At 40.2% G+C, this 13722-nt stretch overlaps 1 protein-coding gene and 1 non-coding gene across 3 annotated transcripts in view; both read left to right on the top strand.

The window, feature by feature from the left end:
• Window positions 1-13722, top strand: part of SLC30A9 (solute carrier family 30 member 9) — a 56710-nt gene that overhangs the window by 23070 nt on the left and 19918 nt on the right. For both annotated transcript variants that reach the window (XR_009246300.1, XM_058670156.1), the window contains exons 7-10: window positions 2566-2624; window positions 6204-6271; window positions 8594-8696; window positions 12316-12371. Coding sequence is in view for 1 of the 2 variants with exons in the window: in XM_058670156.1 (XP_058526139.1) it covers window positions 2566-2624; window positions 6204-6271; window positions 8594-8696; window positions 12316-12371 (286 nt within the window). In the remaining variant the exon portion in view is untranslated. The remainder of the gene's footprint in view (window positions 1-2565; window positions 2625-6203; window positions 6272-8593; window positions 8697-12315; window positions 12372-13722) is intronic.
• On the top strand, window positions 3564-3669 carry LOC118760058 (U6 spliceosomal RNA). Its single transcript, XR_004996552.2, has one exon. It is a non-coding gene; the product is annotated as a U6 spliceosomal RNA (small nuclear RNA).

The raw sequence follows: 13722 nt of genomic DNA, 5'->3' as shown, positions 1-13722 counted from the left end.
TTTTACAAAGAAAAATTTAAAAAAAGGATGCTTTGTTTTTTTTCCCCATAGCTTTTTTTTTTTTTAAAGATTAATTTTTTTGGAAAGGCAGATTTACAGAGAGAAGGAGAGACATCTTCCAGCTGCTGGTGCTCAAGTGGCTGTAATGGCCAGAGCTGAGGCGATCCAAAGCCAGAAGCTTCTTCGGGATCTCCCACGTGGGTACAGGATCCCAAGGCTTTGGACCATCCCTCATTGCTTTCCCAGGCCACAAACAGGGAGCTGGAAGGGAAGTAGAGTAGCCACGATACAAACCAATGCCCATGTGGGATTCCAGTGCATGCAAGACGAGGACTTTAGCCACTAGGCTACCTCACTGGGCCCCTCCACATAGCATTTTAAGGATGAGAGGGAGAGAGGCTACAGGTTGTAGTTTTTATAACGTATGTGGCTATTTGAATTTCAGTCTAGTTTGAAGATTCTACTTGTTATGAAAATAATAAACAGTAACTGCTTTCTTCCAGAAAAGTCTGTTAATTCAGCTTTGACTTTAAATAATTTAGTAGATATTTGATAAACACCTACTGTGAACAAGAAGCTGTGCTTGGTGTTTGAGTCCTGGCTGTGTTACTTCCCAGCCATATATTGTCTCTCCAAATGCCTATAATAGCTAGGAATCGGTCAGGCTGAATCCAGGAGCCAGAAACTTAATCTGGACTCCTGTGTGGCTATAGGGCTCCATGTACTTGTGCGTGGTCTGCTGTCTTTGGAAATGCATTAGCAGGAACTGGAGTTAGGAGTGAAGCTAGGATTTGAACCCAAGAATTGTAGTTTGGCTTGCACATTTCACAAGAAACACCTTAACTACTATGCCAAATACTTGTATCTCTTGCGTTTGTGAATGAAAAAATATGTGTTGTAATGGATTAAGCTGCTGGCTGCAACCGTGGCATGCCATCTGTTCACCAGTTCAAGTCCCAGCTGCTTCACTTCCAATGCAGTTTCCTACTAATGGCCTAGGAATGGAGCAAAAGGTGGTGCAAGTCCTTGGGCCCCCACACCCACTTGGGAGACAGAAGAAGCTCCTGGCTATGGTCTGTCCCACCCTCAGTCATTGCAGCTACTGGGGGAGTGAACAGCAGGTGCTCATCTCCCGCTTTCTCTCTTTAACTCTGCCTATCAAACAAATAAAAGAAATATTTTTTTAAATGAAAGATTTGTTATATTGAGTTTAAATAATTTTTACTAACTAGTATCCAACTGGCTACCTCAGTGCAAACCCAGGCACCCCCCCCATCTACTTTTATTGTGGTGAAGACTATGAATAAGACAGAATTTGACATTGCAGCTGTTTTTTAATGTGCAGTCCAGAAGTTTTAAGTATATTCACACTGTTAGAAAGCAGATTTTCAGAGTCATTCATCTTTCACCATTTAGCCTGTACCCATTAAGTAATTACCACGCTTTTTCCCCCTACTCCAACTGCTGGCAACAACCATTTTGCTTTTCATTTCTATGAATATGAGAACTTTAGATACCTCATATAGATGGACTCATATTTGTCCTTTGTTATTGGTTTGCTTTCCTTAGCATATTATCTACAAGGTTATTGCTTGTTGTAGCATGTGACATGATTTCTTTTTAAGACCAGACAGTATTCCACTGGATGTGTGTATCACACTTTCTTTATCTGTTCATCCAATGGATGTTTGGGTTGTTTCACCATTTAACCATTGTGAGTAGTGCTGCTGTTAGCATGAGTGTTCACATAGCTCTTCAAAACCCTATTTGTTTTAGATAGATGGCTAGAATTGAGATTGCTGGACCACAGAGTAATTCTAGCTTTAATTTTTTTTAACTAACCCCACATTGTTTTCGACAGTGATTGCATCTTTTTGTATTCCTGTCATCAGTACACAAGCTTTCCACACATCCTTGCCAGCACTTGTGCTTTTTGTTTTTGTTTTTGTTCAATAGTAGCCATCCTAATGGTGTGAGATGATTCCTCCTTATGGTTTTTATCTCTGTTTTTCTAATGGTTTTGATAGAGTATCTTTTCATGTGCTTTCTTGACATTTGCATATCACTTTTGGAGAAATACCTGTTAATTCTTTGCTATTCTTTATGGTGTTGCACATGTAAATATCCTTAACTTGATATTTTTGCTGGGAGCTAGTAAAGCATGTTTACCATAGTCCATTTATTTATTTATTTGAAAGGCAGAGTTACACAGAGGGAAGGAGAGATGGGAGAGAGACGTCTTCCATCTACTGGATCATTCCCCAAAGTGCTGCAACAGCCTGAGCTGGGCTGGTCCAAAGCCAGGAGCATCTTCCTGGTCTCTCATGTGGGTGCAGGGGCCCAGGGGCTTGAGCCATCCTTCGCTGCTTTTCCAAGACATTATCAAGGAGCTGGATTGGGGAGCAGCTGGGAGATGAACCACTGTCTATATGAGAGCCAGCGTAGCAAGCAGTGTCTTTATCTGCAGTGTTGACCCCAACATATCTTAAAAGGAATAACTGCATTAGTCTAAGCTGCAACTGCTAAAAATATGTATGACCTAAATTTATTTTGTAATTCTTATAGGGCTGTTTAGAAACCAAAAAATATTAAGAGAATATAGAGATTTCTTGGGAAATACCAAGGTAAGGAAATCTTTCTAATAATGTGTGTTTGAATTTGACTACTTCAGATATCTCATATTATTATTAATATTAATTAATATTGCTATTCATACTGATGGTGATATTATAGCACTAATATTAGCCCATTGCAAATTCTAGTATGTCTATGGTGTTCAATTCAGGGTTTTCTTGAGAAAACTAATTTACTAAATTATGGTCTATTCGTTGCTGATTTTCTTCAAATTTTAAAAATTGAAGTAGATTTTCTTTAAAATATAACCATATATGCACATTAACCTGTAGTTGTAGATGGAGAAGATTTTATTTTCTAAAGTTTTGGCAGGATTAGCTCTCATGGATACCCTGAATTTTCTTTCCCTTCTGCTGCTGTGACTCTGGTTCAGCATTCAAGCTACTAACTCTCAGCTCAGACCCGAGAAACTCAGCCCTTAGATGAGAAAATTACATAATTATCTTGACCATTTGTTTCTTTCTTATGTGACTGTATAAAATCAACAGACAATATTATTTGTCTTACTTACCTTACCCAGCACATTCACTCTCCTACCATTTGCAACAGTTACACTATTTGCAATAGTTATTGCCTGTCTTCCCACTGTTCACTCTTCAACTGTTGGCCCTGTTTTATTGAAAAAAAAAATAAGTACATAGTAATTTAATAAAAGTGCATCATCTTTTGTCCCCAGTTGTATACCAGAATGCACTGTTTTTCTTCTTTCAAGAAGGAAGTTAATATTGGGACACACATAGAAAGTTTGCTGTCATCGCCTCTTTTTTCTACTGATGCTAGTACAATTTGGGCATTTATGATGTGCTCCACTGAATGGCTCTTACCATTGTCAGCAGTCCTTCCAGAGCATTCTATCCGCCTATGATTTGTTGCCTTCCATCCATTGAAACTTGGCTAGGAGGAATCTCTTATCAAGAAGTTGTTCCATTGCTCACTTGGGCAGAACATACACTAAAATTGGAATGATACAGAGAAGATTAGCATGGACCATAAGCAGGGATGACATGCAAATTCTTCAAGGAGAACGAAGTCGGGGAGGATGAACTGTGAAGTGTTAGTTTGTGAGTTTTACCAAATAGAGTGATTAAAAAAAAGTTGCTCCCAAAGAGAGTGGCTTGGCCTGGCAGTTTAGACAACCAGTCATACTACAGTTGTTGATGATGCGCTCCCTGGGAGGCAGTGATGATTGCTCTTAAATATTGGGCTGCTGCCACCTTTGAGAAAGGAGACCAAATTGGCATAAATTCTGGACCCTTACTAAGAACCATTTCTTAAGCTGCATGGCCTTACTAAAAATCTCAGATTTCACTCTGTATTTGTTCTCCTCACCTGTTTATCAGTGGTCTAGTCCAGTGCATTAGGTTTCTAAGGACACTCTTGATTTGGACCGAGCCAGAGAAATTGTAGCCAGCTCTGTCCTATCCACTGCCTAGGTACAGAACCGTGGAAGAACAGATTTAGAGAATGAATACCGAATCCTAAAATAAAGGAGAGATGTAAGGATTCTCTAGTAGAGCTACCTGTTTACCTACCTTATTAAACTTAGTTTACCTACTGAAGCAGTAGAAGGAAGGGAAATATGTGGGTAAGGGGCCAGCAGTATGGAGATGAGGGCTGAATGTTTTTCATAGAAATCAGAGAAGTTAGAAAGTATTCAAGTTTTTGTCCCCTTTGGAATGCCTCGTCTCAGGGAGCTTAAGATAATCTCTTTCAATTTTATTTCCTCTAATTCTTCCTCATCTCCTTCTCCAAGTAATGGAAATTCATTATAGACTCTTTCCATACCGAAAATCCATTAGCAAGTCTTATTGCTATTTTCTCCGAAATAGATTTCTAACGTGACTGCTTCTCTCTGCACCTTATTGAAACTTTAGATTTGGTCTAAATCATCATCATGATTGATCCCTATACCTTTTGATTTTGCTTTTTGTCTGCATCGTAAACTGTACCTTTTAGAGAAAAAGATTTATTTATTTTTATTGGAAAGGCAGAGTAAGAGAAGGAGAGAGAAAGAGGAAGAGAAAGAATCTTTTATCTGCTGGTTCACTTCTTAAATGACCATAGTGTTCGAACCTGAGCTGATCAGAAGCCAGAAGCCAGGAGCATCTGCGTCTCCCACCCGGGTGCAGGGGCTCAAGGATTTGAACCATACTCTGCTGCTTTTTCAGACCATATATAAGGAACTGGATCAGTGGTGGAGCAGCTGGGATAGGAATGTTGTTCATATGGGATTCTGGTGCTACAATTGGAGGTTTAGCCAACCACACCGTGGCATCAGCCATAATAAACTGTACCTTTCAAAAACATAAATCAATTCGGCTATGTCAAGATTCTACTTAAAATTAAAATCATCCAGTGACTGCTTTGTTTTTTTGTTCCATTAGAATAACTCCCCAGTATGGTCTGCTGATTCTTCTAGGGTATGGCTTCTGCCTGCTTCTTTGTCCTTAATTCTCTCCATTTTCCATGCTCTCTACGCTTTAGCAGCATCAGTCTTTGTCTTTTGTCCACACCAAGCTTAAGTCAGTTACATACTCTGACTAAAACGTTATCCCACGTTTTCATGTTTGCTCCCTTCTCATGATTGATGCTCTTTCCCTCATTCTTCTGGTTAAAGTGAAAATAATCCCACCATATCCTTCCCTATCCATCACATTAGTGTGTCTCCCAGTGCTTTTATTTTCTTTATTATATATTTGTTTATGGATTTATTCTCTGTCCTTTTGTACTAGAATGTAAAAGCTACACAGGTGGGAAAGAAAGCTACACAAGTTGGAACACTGTCTTATTCACTGCTGTGCCTAACAGCGACAGTACCAGGAGGCTCTTGAGTAGTTGCACAATAGGTATTTCTGGACAGGAGACAAAAAAGAAGCACTTTGATAGAAATGTAAAATAAAATAATAAATTTGTTACATGATGTGTATTTCTTTGTGGATCACCAAAGAATGCTGGCTTTTGGCCCAATATGAAAGAAGATAGATAAAAAGTTGATAGATTGGGGTGGAAGGTAGTAACATTTCAGGGAGAGGAAAGAAAAACCAGAGGAAGTAGCCACTCAAGGAATGACAAATTTAAATCAAGAAAATAATTTTCCTGATTATGTTTCTCTGTTGTTTTGTTACCTTTGTTGGGTCACTTTGACAAAGCAAATGCATTATTTTTATTTCGTTATGTTTCATTCATCTGCAGAGAGCACTCAGGAGTTCAATAGAGCAGGAAACTTGTTGGTTTGGATTGTTTCTTTCCTAAAAGTGAACACATTGCTAAAGAAGATTTTAAAAAATTAGAATATTTGGATTTTCAGTTCAATATTTGTATCACTTTATTAATCATTTCTGTGTAGCAGACTCAGATCCTTTTGTAAAAGTAGACTGGTCATGAATTATAAGGAAACAAGACAAAGTTGTGGAAAAAGACCCATTTTAAGGAAGAAATTTTAGAGAGAAAGAAGTAACCTAGTTGTTCTGAAGTCTTTGACCTAAGAGGAATTCTCTGGTGTGTCAGGGCCACCTGTTGTAGTACTGCGCTCGGACCTTTTGGAGGATTTTGTTTCTGCTTTTTTGCAGCCACGCTCTGGAACGGCATCAGTGTTCTTTAAGGGACCAGGAAAAGTGGTGATGGTTGCCATTTGCATGTAAGTACTGAAAAGTAAGCCTTCTTAGATAGCAGTATGTTCCTTTAAATAAGTCTATGTTGTTTTACGAAAATTGAAGAAATCCTCAGTAGTGTTTATAAGGGGTGGGGGAGAAGTATGAGTCTGTATAGACACCCATGTTTGTGCTCTGTATACTTATAATGTAATTAAGAACATTTGGGGGCCCGGCACAATGGCTCAGTAGCTAAATCCTTGCCTTGCATGTGCCCGGGATTCCATACAGTGGGCGCTTTGTGTCCCAGGTGTTCCACTTCCTAATCCAGCTCCCTGCCAATGTGCCTAGGAAACAGCCAAGGATAGCTCAAGTCGTGGGGCCCAAGTACCTTTATGGGAGACCCAAAAGAAGCTCCAGGCTCCTGGCTTCAGTTCAGCCCAGATCCAAGTCTTGGGCTTTTGGGGAAGTGACTCAGTGGGTGAAGATCTCCCCTCTTTCTCACCTTCTCTCTGTGCAGAAATCTGAATTGCAAATAAAAATAAATGTTTTTCAAAGAAAAAAAAACAAAAATTGATCAGGAGTAAGCCTTTAGTCTAGCAGTTATACCAGCACCCCACATCAGAATTCCTACATTAATTTTAGGCTCTGTCACCTGACTCTAGCTTCCTACTAATGCAGACCTTGGGAGACAAGCAGTGATGGCCTAAGCAATTCAGTTTCTCCACCCTGTGGGAGACTGCATTGCATGCTGGCTTCTTGCTCCTGCCTCAGTTGTTGTGGGTATTTGGGGAGTGAACCAAAGATTGGAACTTTGTCTTTGCCTCTAAAATAAGAGAAAGCTTTAAGAAAACAATACATGAAATTTGTGATTGATACTGTGATGGGGTCTGGGAATATAAAACTTAATTTTAATTCATAATTATTTAAGGATTAGAAGGGTGCTAAACTAGAGGAAGGCATTTCCAATAATGTAGACATAGAGAGGGTGGTTATTGTGGTAAACCTGGAGAGACGTGGACATGTTCCAGAAGTGTTTAGAAGTTATGGGGAAGGATGGGCCCAAAGTTTCCAATGTACAGTTGGGAAGCTATTGCATCATTCATGGAAACAACACAGAGTGGGAACAAAGAAAATGATGCATTCCTGTTTGAGTTCGAGGAGTCTATAGGCTTTTGTTAGAGCTGGCAGATTAGTGGGGTTTTTTGGCCAGGAAAACAGGGACATCATTACAGTCTCCATCAAAGGAATATAAATGAACTGCTTATGATACCAGCTGGTAATATGTACTTAATAAATTGATGCGTATTGTTAATATATATATATTTATCCAAAACTCAGGAAGCTGACCTAAGATAGAGATTTGGTGTCAAAAATTTGCTGCTATCTATGTGACAATTAAAGTCAAAAGGAATCATTAAGATAGCTTAGAGAATATATATATAATGTGAGGAAGAGAAAGCCTTTGGGAGAAATAAAACCACATTGCTGAGAATTGAGTAGGGAAGAAAGAACCTGTACACATAGAATACCAGGAAACTGAGGAAAGACTATTTGAAAAAAAAAATAATAATACAAAATGCATCTGAGGAAGTAAGGAAAATACTAACATGTTTCCAGGAATTGAATTGCAAGGAATGAGTGGTAGTGTTGGTAAGGACAATCTGGGGTGGAATTTGAAGACAGAAAGCATTACTGAATTAATTGAAGTCTTCATGCAGTGAAGAAAACTGAAATAGCAAGAATAGATATTTTCTCAAGATTGAAGGAGAGACGCAGGGAAAAGGGTAGTTGGAAGTGGATGGAGGTGTGTGTTTTCCTTGAGGTAAGATTTGTCATCAAACATGGTAGTGACTAGGATTGTGCCCTCATAACATTTCTTCATGACTGAAGAAATCTGGGCAGCAAGTTCCCTTGGAGACAACCATGTTGAGTTCAACAGCTGGATCTCCTAGGATGATCCAGAGACCGCTTGCTCCAGTGTGTCCGGCATCTGCCTGTTTGAATAAGTAGACCCTCCCCAAAGTCTTGCTTTGGATACTGTCCTGCTGGGCAGTAGCAAGTGCAGATCCTCTTTTCCACAGCGTCTCTTTTTAATTTCGTCATGTCCCAATATAGAGCATGTGTTCCCTCATCAAATCTCAAAATATATTTAAGTGATTTGCTTACATTTGGCACATCTCTTCATTTGAGTTCTTAATGGCACCATAATCTCTATCCTTCAGACTTCTGCTTTGTTGCCTAAATTTAAGGCCCTTATAGGCTAAGGATGTGCTTTCAACAGAATGTAATGTGTAAGTCAGTTCCATGAGCTTTTGAAGGAAATTTTAATCAAAACCCGGCTAAGTTGTTTTCTTTTTCTCTCCTAGCAATGGATTAAACTGCTTCTTTAAGTTTCTTGCCTGGATTTATACGGGATCAGCAAGTATGTTTTCAGAAGCTATACATTCATTATCTGATACTTGTAATCAGGTGAGATTGAAAGTTTTTTTCTAAATAAAAATTTAGAGGTATTTTCTCTTAGGCTTAAGCCAGAAAGTTGATCTACTTATAAACATGTATTATTTTAGTTTGCTTGTTGAAGAGGACAGAACTTTACATCTGAGTGATAGAATGTACTTACATATGATCATGGTTTTTTGTGTTTTTTTAAAAGATGTATTTATTTTTTTATTGCAAAGTCAGATACACAGAGAGGAGGAGAGACAGAGGAAGATCTTCCGTCCGATGATTCACTCCCCAACTGAGCGCAACGGCCTATGCTTTGCCAATCCGAAGCCAGGATCCAGGAACATCCTCCAGGTCTCCCACACGGGTGCAGGGTCCCAAGGCTTTGGGCCGTCCTCGACTGCTTTCCCAGGCCACAAGCAGGGAGCTGGATGGGAAGTGGAGCTCCTGGGATTAGAACCGGCGTCCATATGGGATCCCGGCGCGTTCAAGGCGAGGACCTTAGCCACTAGGCTACTGTGCCGGGCCCAACCATGGTGTTTTGAAGCAGGATATAATGCTTTAGAACTTCCCACAATGCCCAGGCAGGGCAGTACATGATTACCATTCACTGAATGTTCTGGACATGTTTTTGTGGAGATTTCTTATGTTGAGTACAATTTTTGAATCTGACTGTAAGTTACTTATGATTATAAGAGTAAGTGAATTTAAGTCTTTTGAAGAAATAAAATAATCATGTTACTGGTGAAAGCAGTAGTTTGAATGACCTTCCTTGAATTTACAAATTAACTATTGTAAAATTAAAATACCTTTTGAATCCCCACGACATGCAATTGTGAATTCTTAACAATTACAATAAGTTTCTACTTGGGTATCATTTAATAGTTTAAAGACTACCATATTAAGAGACTATATTTTCAATGTTTATTTATCTATACTGCTATTGTGTAGGAACAGATTTAGAAGTTACAGGACCTGGGGCCCAGCGTGATAGCGTAATGGTTAAGGTGCTCGCCTTGAACACGCCTGGATCCCATATGGGGGCCGGTTCTAGTCCCAACAGCTCCACTTCCTATCCAGCTCCCTGTTTGTTGCCTGGGAAAGCAGTCAAGATGGTCTAAAGCCTTGGGACTCTGCACCTGTGTGGGAGACCTAGAAGAAGTTCTTGGCTCCTGGCTTCGGATTGGCACAGCACTGGCTGTTGTGGCTACTTTGAGGAGTGAATCATTGGACTGAAGATATTCCTCTCTGTCTCTCCTCCTCTATGTACATCTGCCTTTCCAATAAAATAAATAAGTCTTTTTTAAAAAAATAAAGAAGTTACAGGACCCGATGTGATAGCCTAGTAGCTAAAATCCTTGCTTTCATATGCTGGGATCCCATATGGGCATTGTTCATGTCCTAGCTGTTCTACTTCCCATCCAGCTCCCTGCTTGAGGCTTGGGAAAGCAGTCGAGGATGGCCCAAGACCTTGGGACCCTGCACCCACATGGGAGACCTGGAAGAAGCTACTGGCTCCTGGCTTTAGATTGACTCAGCTCTGGCCAGTGTGGCCACTTGGGGAGTGAACCAGTGGACTGTGTCTCCTTCTGTCTGTAAATCTGACTTTCTAGCACAAAATAAATAAATTAATTTAAAAAAAAATCCTTAACATGTAATAAAATTCAATCATGCAACATATGAAAATGATGATCTATCATAATCAGTGAGTGATTTCAAGACTGGTAAGGTTGGTTTAACATTTAAAATATTAGGTATAGATGGTTAATGTGCAGAAGTCTGCATTTGAAAATCAACAAATAAATGGAGAATGAAATTTTTAGTAAATTTAGTCTGTGACGTACCACAGAATATATAGGAATAGATCTTCAAAAGATGCAGAAGACCTGAATACTGAAATCTCTAAATACTGCTGGGAAAAATGAAAGGTCTGAAGAAATGGAGGCATAGAGTCTGTTCACATGAATTAGGTACCATGATGGTAGATTTCATCTCAATCACAGTCGTGTCTGCAGACTTTTTATACAAACTGAAACACCAGTAAATTCTGAAATTTACATGTAAACACAAAGCACCGGAATATTCAGTGTAAGCTTGGAAAAAGAAATTTGGTGGACTTTGAGTATCTGTATAAAGTACAGTAACTGCAGCAGTGAGACATTGGCAGGAGGACTGATAGCGATGGAACAGAGCAGAGGAGTCACTAGCAGGCTCGTGTTACCGGCCAGTTGACTTGGGCAGAGGCATGGGGGCAGCTCTGTGAAGAAAGGAAGTATTTGTTTCAAAGATGTATTTATTTTTACTTGAAAGAGATTTTCGTCCTCTGGATCACTTTCCAAATGGCCTCAACAACCAAAGCTGGGAGCCAGGAGCTTCTTCCAGGACTCCCAGATGGGTGCAGGGTCCCAAGGCCCCCCTTTCCTAGGCCATTAGCAGGGAGCAGGATCAGAAGTGGGGCAACCAGGACTAGAGTCAGTGCCCAAATGGGATGCCAGCACTGTAGGTGGAGGATTAGCTCTCTACACTACCTCGCCAATCCCTGAGAGAAATTTTTTATTAACAGTGCTAAAGAAATGTGGATGTTCATATAGAAAATCAAGGACCTTTACTCCCACTTTACCCGTATAGAGATTTGAGATGGATCATATACCCAGCTGTAAAAAGCTAAAAATGAAGGTTAGAGAAAAAGAGTCTGGAAGATCTTAGCTCCTGACTTCGGATCAGCTCAGCTCCAGCTGCTGTATCCACTCGGGGAGTGAACTAGCAGAGACATGAATGGTGGTCAGAAGACATGATAAAGGCATCAGGACAAGAATGTTCAAACAAGATACCTCTCTATACATCCATTTATGATGATTAAAATTAAAAAGCAAATGTTGGTGAGGATGTAGAGCAGCCCTATCTCAGACCTTGATGGTGCAAGTCCTCCTGTAGACATGCATCTCGGCCCATGACTCAGCGGCTCTGTCGTTAAGCATCTGCTCAGACCAAACCCTGTGAATGTCCCCAGAAGACATGGGAACAGAAATGCTTCTGGCTTTGACTTGCAGTTAGGTCAGCTATCCTTCCTGTAAAAACACAAATAGTAAAGAACACCCCAAGCCTGCTGCTCTCCCCAGGGGCATGAGCAGAGTGAAGTTTGTGTTCTGGCACCCTTGTCCTGCACTTTGGTTGTACAGTACTGCACGTCCTAACTGCCTTTCCTGCTCCCTTCTACGTCATGTCAGTTCAGGAAGCCACATCTCATTGCCATTTCTCTGAACTGTTAGGAAATTAAATTATGGTTTAACAGCTTTTTTTTTTCTTTAACATTTCCAAATATTTTTTTTCAGGTTGTCTCCATGTTCTTGATCTTTATAAACAATGATGGTTTGAGCTCTTTTATTTTTTAAAATAAATATTAGAAAGCAGTGGACAGGTATGCAAGGGTACTGCTACACACAAAATGGAATCAGAATGTTTATCTGTTTGCTGTAAGAACTTTTCAAGTCCTTCAGTTTGTAAATATACGTGTTTTCCATGAGCTTCTTCAAGATGCCACCCAGTGCCTTTAGCCATTGTCAGCTTGTGCTTTCCGGGTTGTCCTTGTCATACTGTACTCTTCATCTCACTAATGTTTGTTTACCTTTGTTCTCCCCCCTAGGGGTTACTAGCCGTGGGCATCAGCAAGTCAGTACAGACACCAGACCCTTCACACCCGTAAGGACACGACTTTTGTTTTTGTTTGTTTGACAACATGAAGACAGAAGCAAATGTATATAGAATATCAAATATTTTCTGTTGCTTTTACTAAAGCATGTGAAATGTTTGAATTTTAACATGTATCATTTTTTCATCTAGCTTTCATTAATAGAATTTCATTAATCTTTCTTTCTTTTTATGAGTGGCACACACACACAGAGTCAGAGATTAGTAGAGAGCTCATCCATCTGCTAGTGTACTCCCCAAATGGTTACAGTGGCCAGGGCTGGGCCTAGCTGAAGCCAGGACCCAGGGACTCCATCTTGGTCACCTACATGGATGGCCAGATTTCACGGTCTTGAAGCATGACCTGCTGTTTCCCAGGCATTTTTAAAGGGGGCTGGATGAGACGCAGAGTACTCAAGACTTGAACCAGCACTGCAGTGTGAGATGCAGGCACAGCATCTTCCCAAATGTGATGATCCTTTTATTCATTTTTTAATTTATTTTATTTTTATTGGAAAGTCAGATATACAGAGAGGAGGAGAAACAGAGAGGAAGATCTTCTGTCCATTGATTCAATCCCCAAGTGGCCACAAAAGCCGGAGTTGCACTGATCTGAAGCCAGGAGCTTCTCGGTCTCCCTCGAGGGTGCAGGGTCCCAAGACTTTGGGCCATCCTCGACTGCTTTCCCAGGCCACAAGCAGGGAGCTGGATGGGAAACGGGTCTGCCGGGACATGGGCTGGCCCATATGGGATCCCAGCGTGTGCAAGGCAAGGACTTTAGCCTCTATACTACCACTTCAGACCCAAATGTGATGAATCTTAAGGCAAAAATGCACCTTTAGTTTTTAATGCAAGAACCCATCTCTGTGCTTTTGTGCATTGCTTTCTTCACTTGAAAGCAGGTACTACTGCTTTATTAGAAATAATAATACAGTTTAAATACCTTGTAATTATTAGTAAGCTAGTACAGAGAACAGCTAGTTCTCTAATCTTCTAGTTACACATAACAAAGTTTTTCTCCTGAAGAAAATTTTTTTCCCAAACCATTTAATATACCAATGGTTAAAAAATATTGTAAGATTCCTTTAGTTCTGAAGATTGCTTCTCAGGGTGTTTTCAGTAATCTACTTTAGTGCTGCCCCATAGAATTTTCTGCTGTTGATGGAAAGAATTTTAAAAATGTTTTCTTTTATTATTTTTTGCTTAGAGGCACAGAGAGAACAGGAGAGCAAGGGAGAGAGAAAGAGAGCCCATCTCAGGGCACTGAGAGAGAGAGCTCCCACATGTGCTTCTTTGTTGTTTAAGTGCCCACTGTGACTGGGGCTAAGCTGGGACTGAGGCTAGGCGCCAGGAATCTGAGCCA

This window comes from Ochotona princeps, chromosome 11 (assembly GCF_030435755.1).
Source record: "Ochotona princeps isolate mOchPri1 chromosome 11, mOchPri1.hap1, whole genome shotgun sequence".
Classification (NCBI taxonomy): Eukaryota; Metazoa; Chordata; class Mammalia; order Lagomorpha; family Ochotonidae; genus Ochotona; species Ochotona princeps.
The sequence above is the reverse complement of the archived record's forward strand: the minus strand, read 5'-3'. Positions and strand labels throughout refer to the sequence as shown.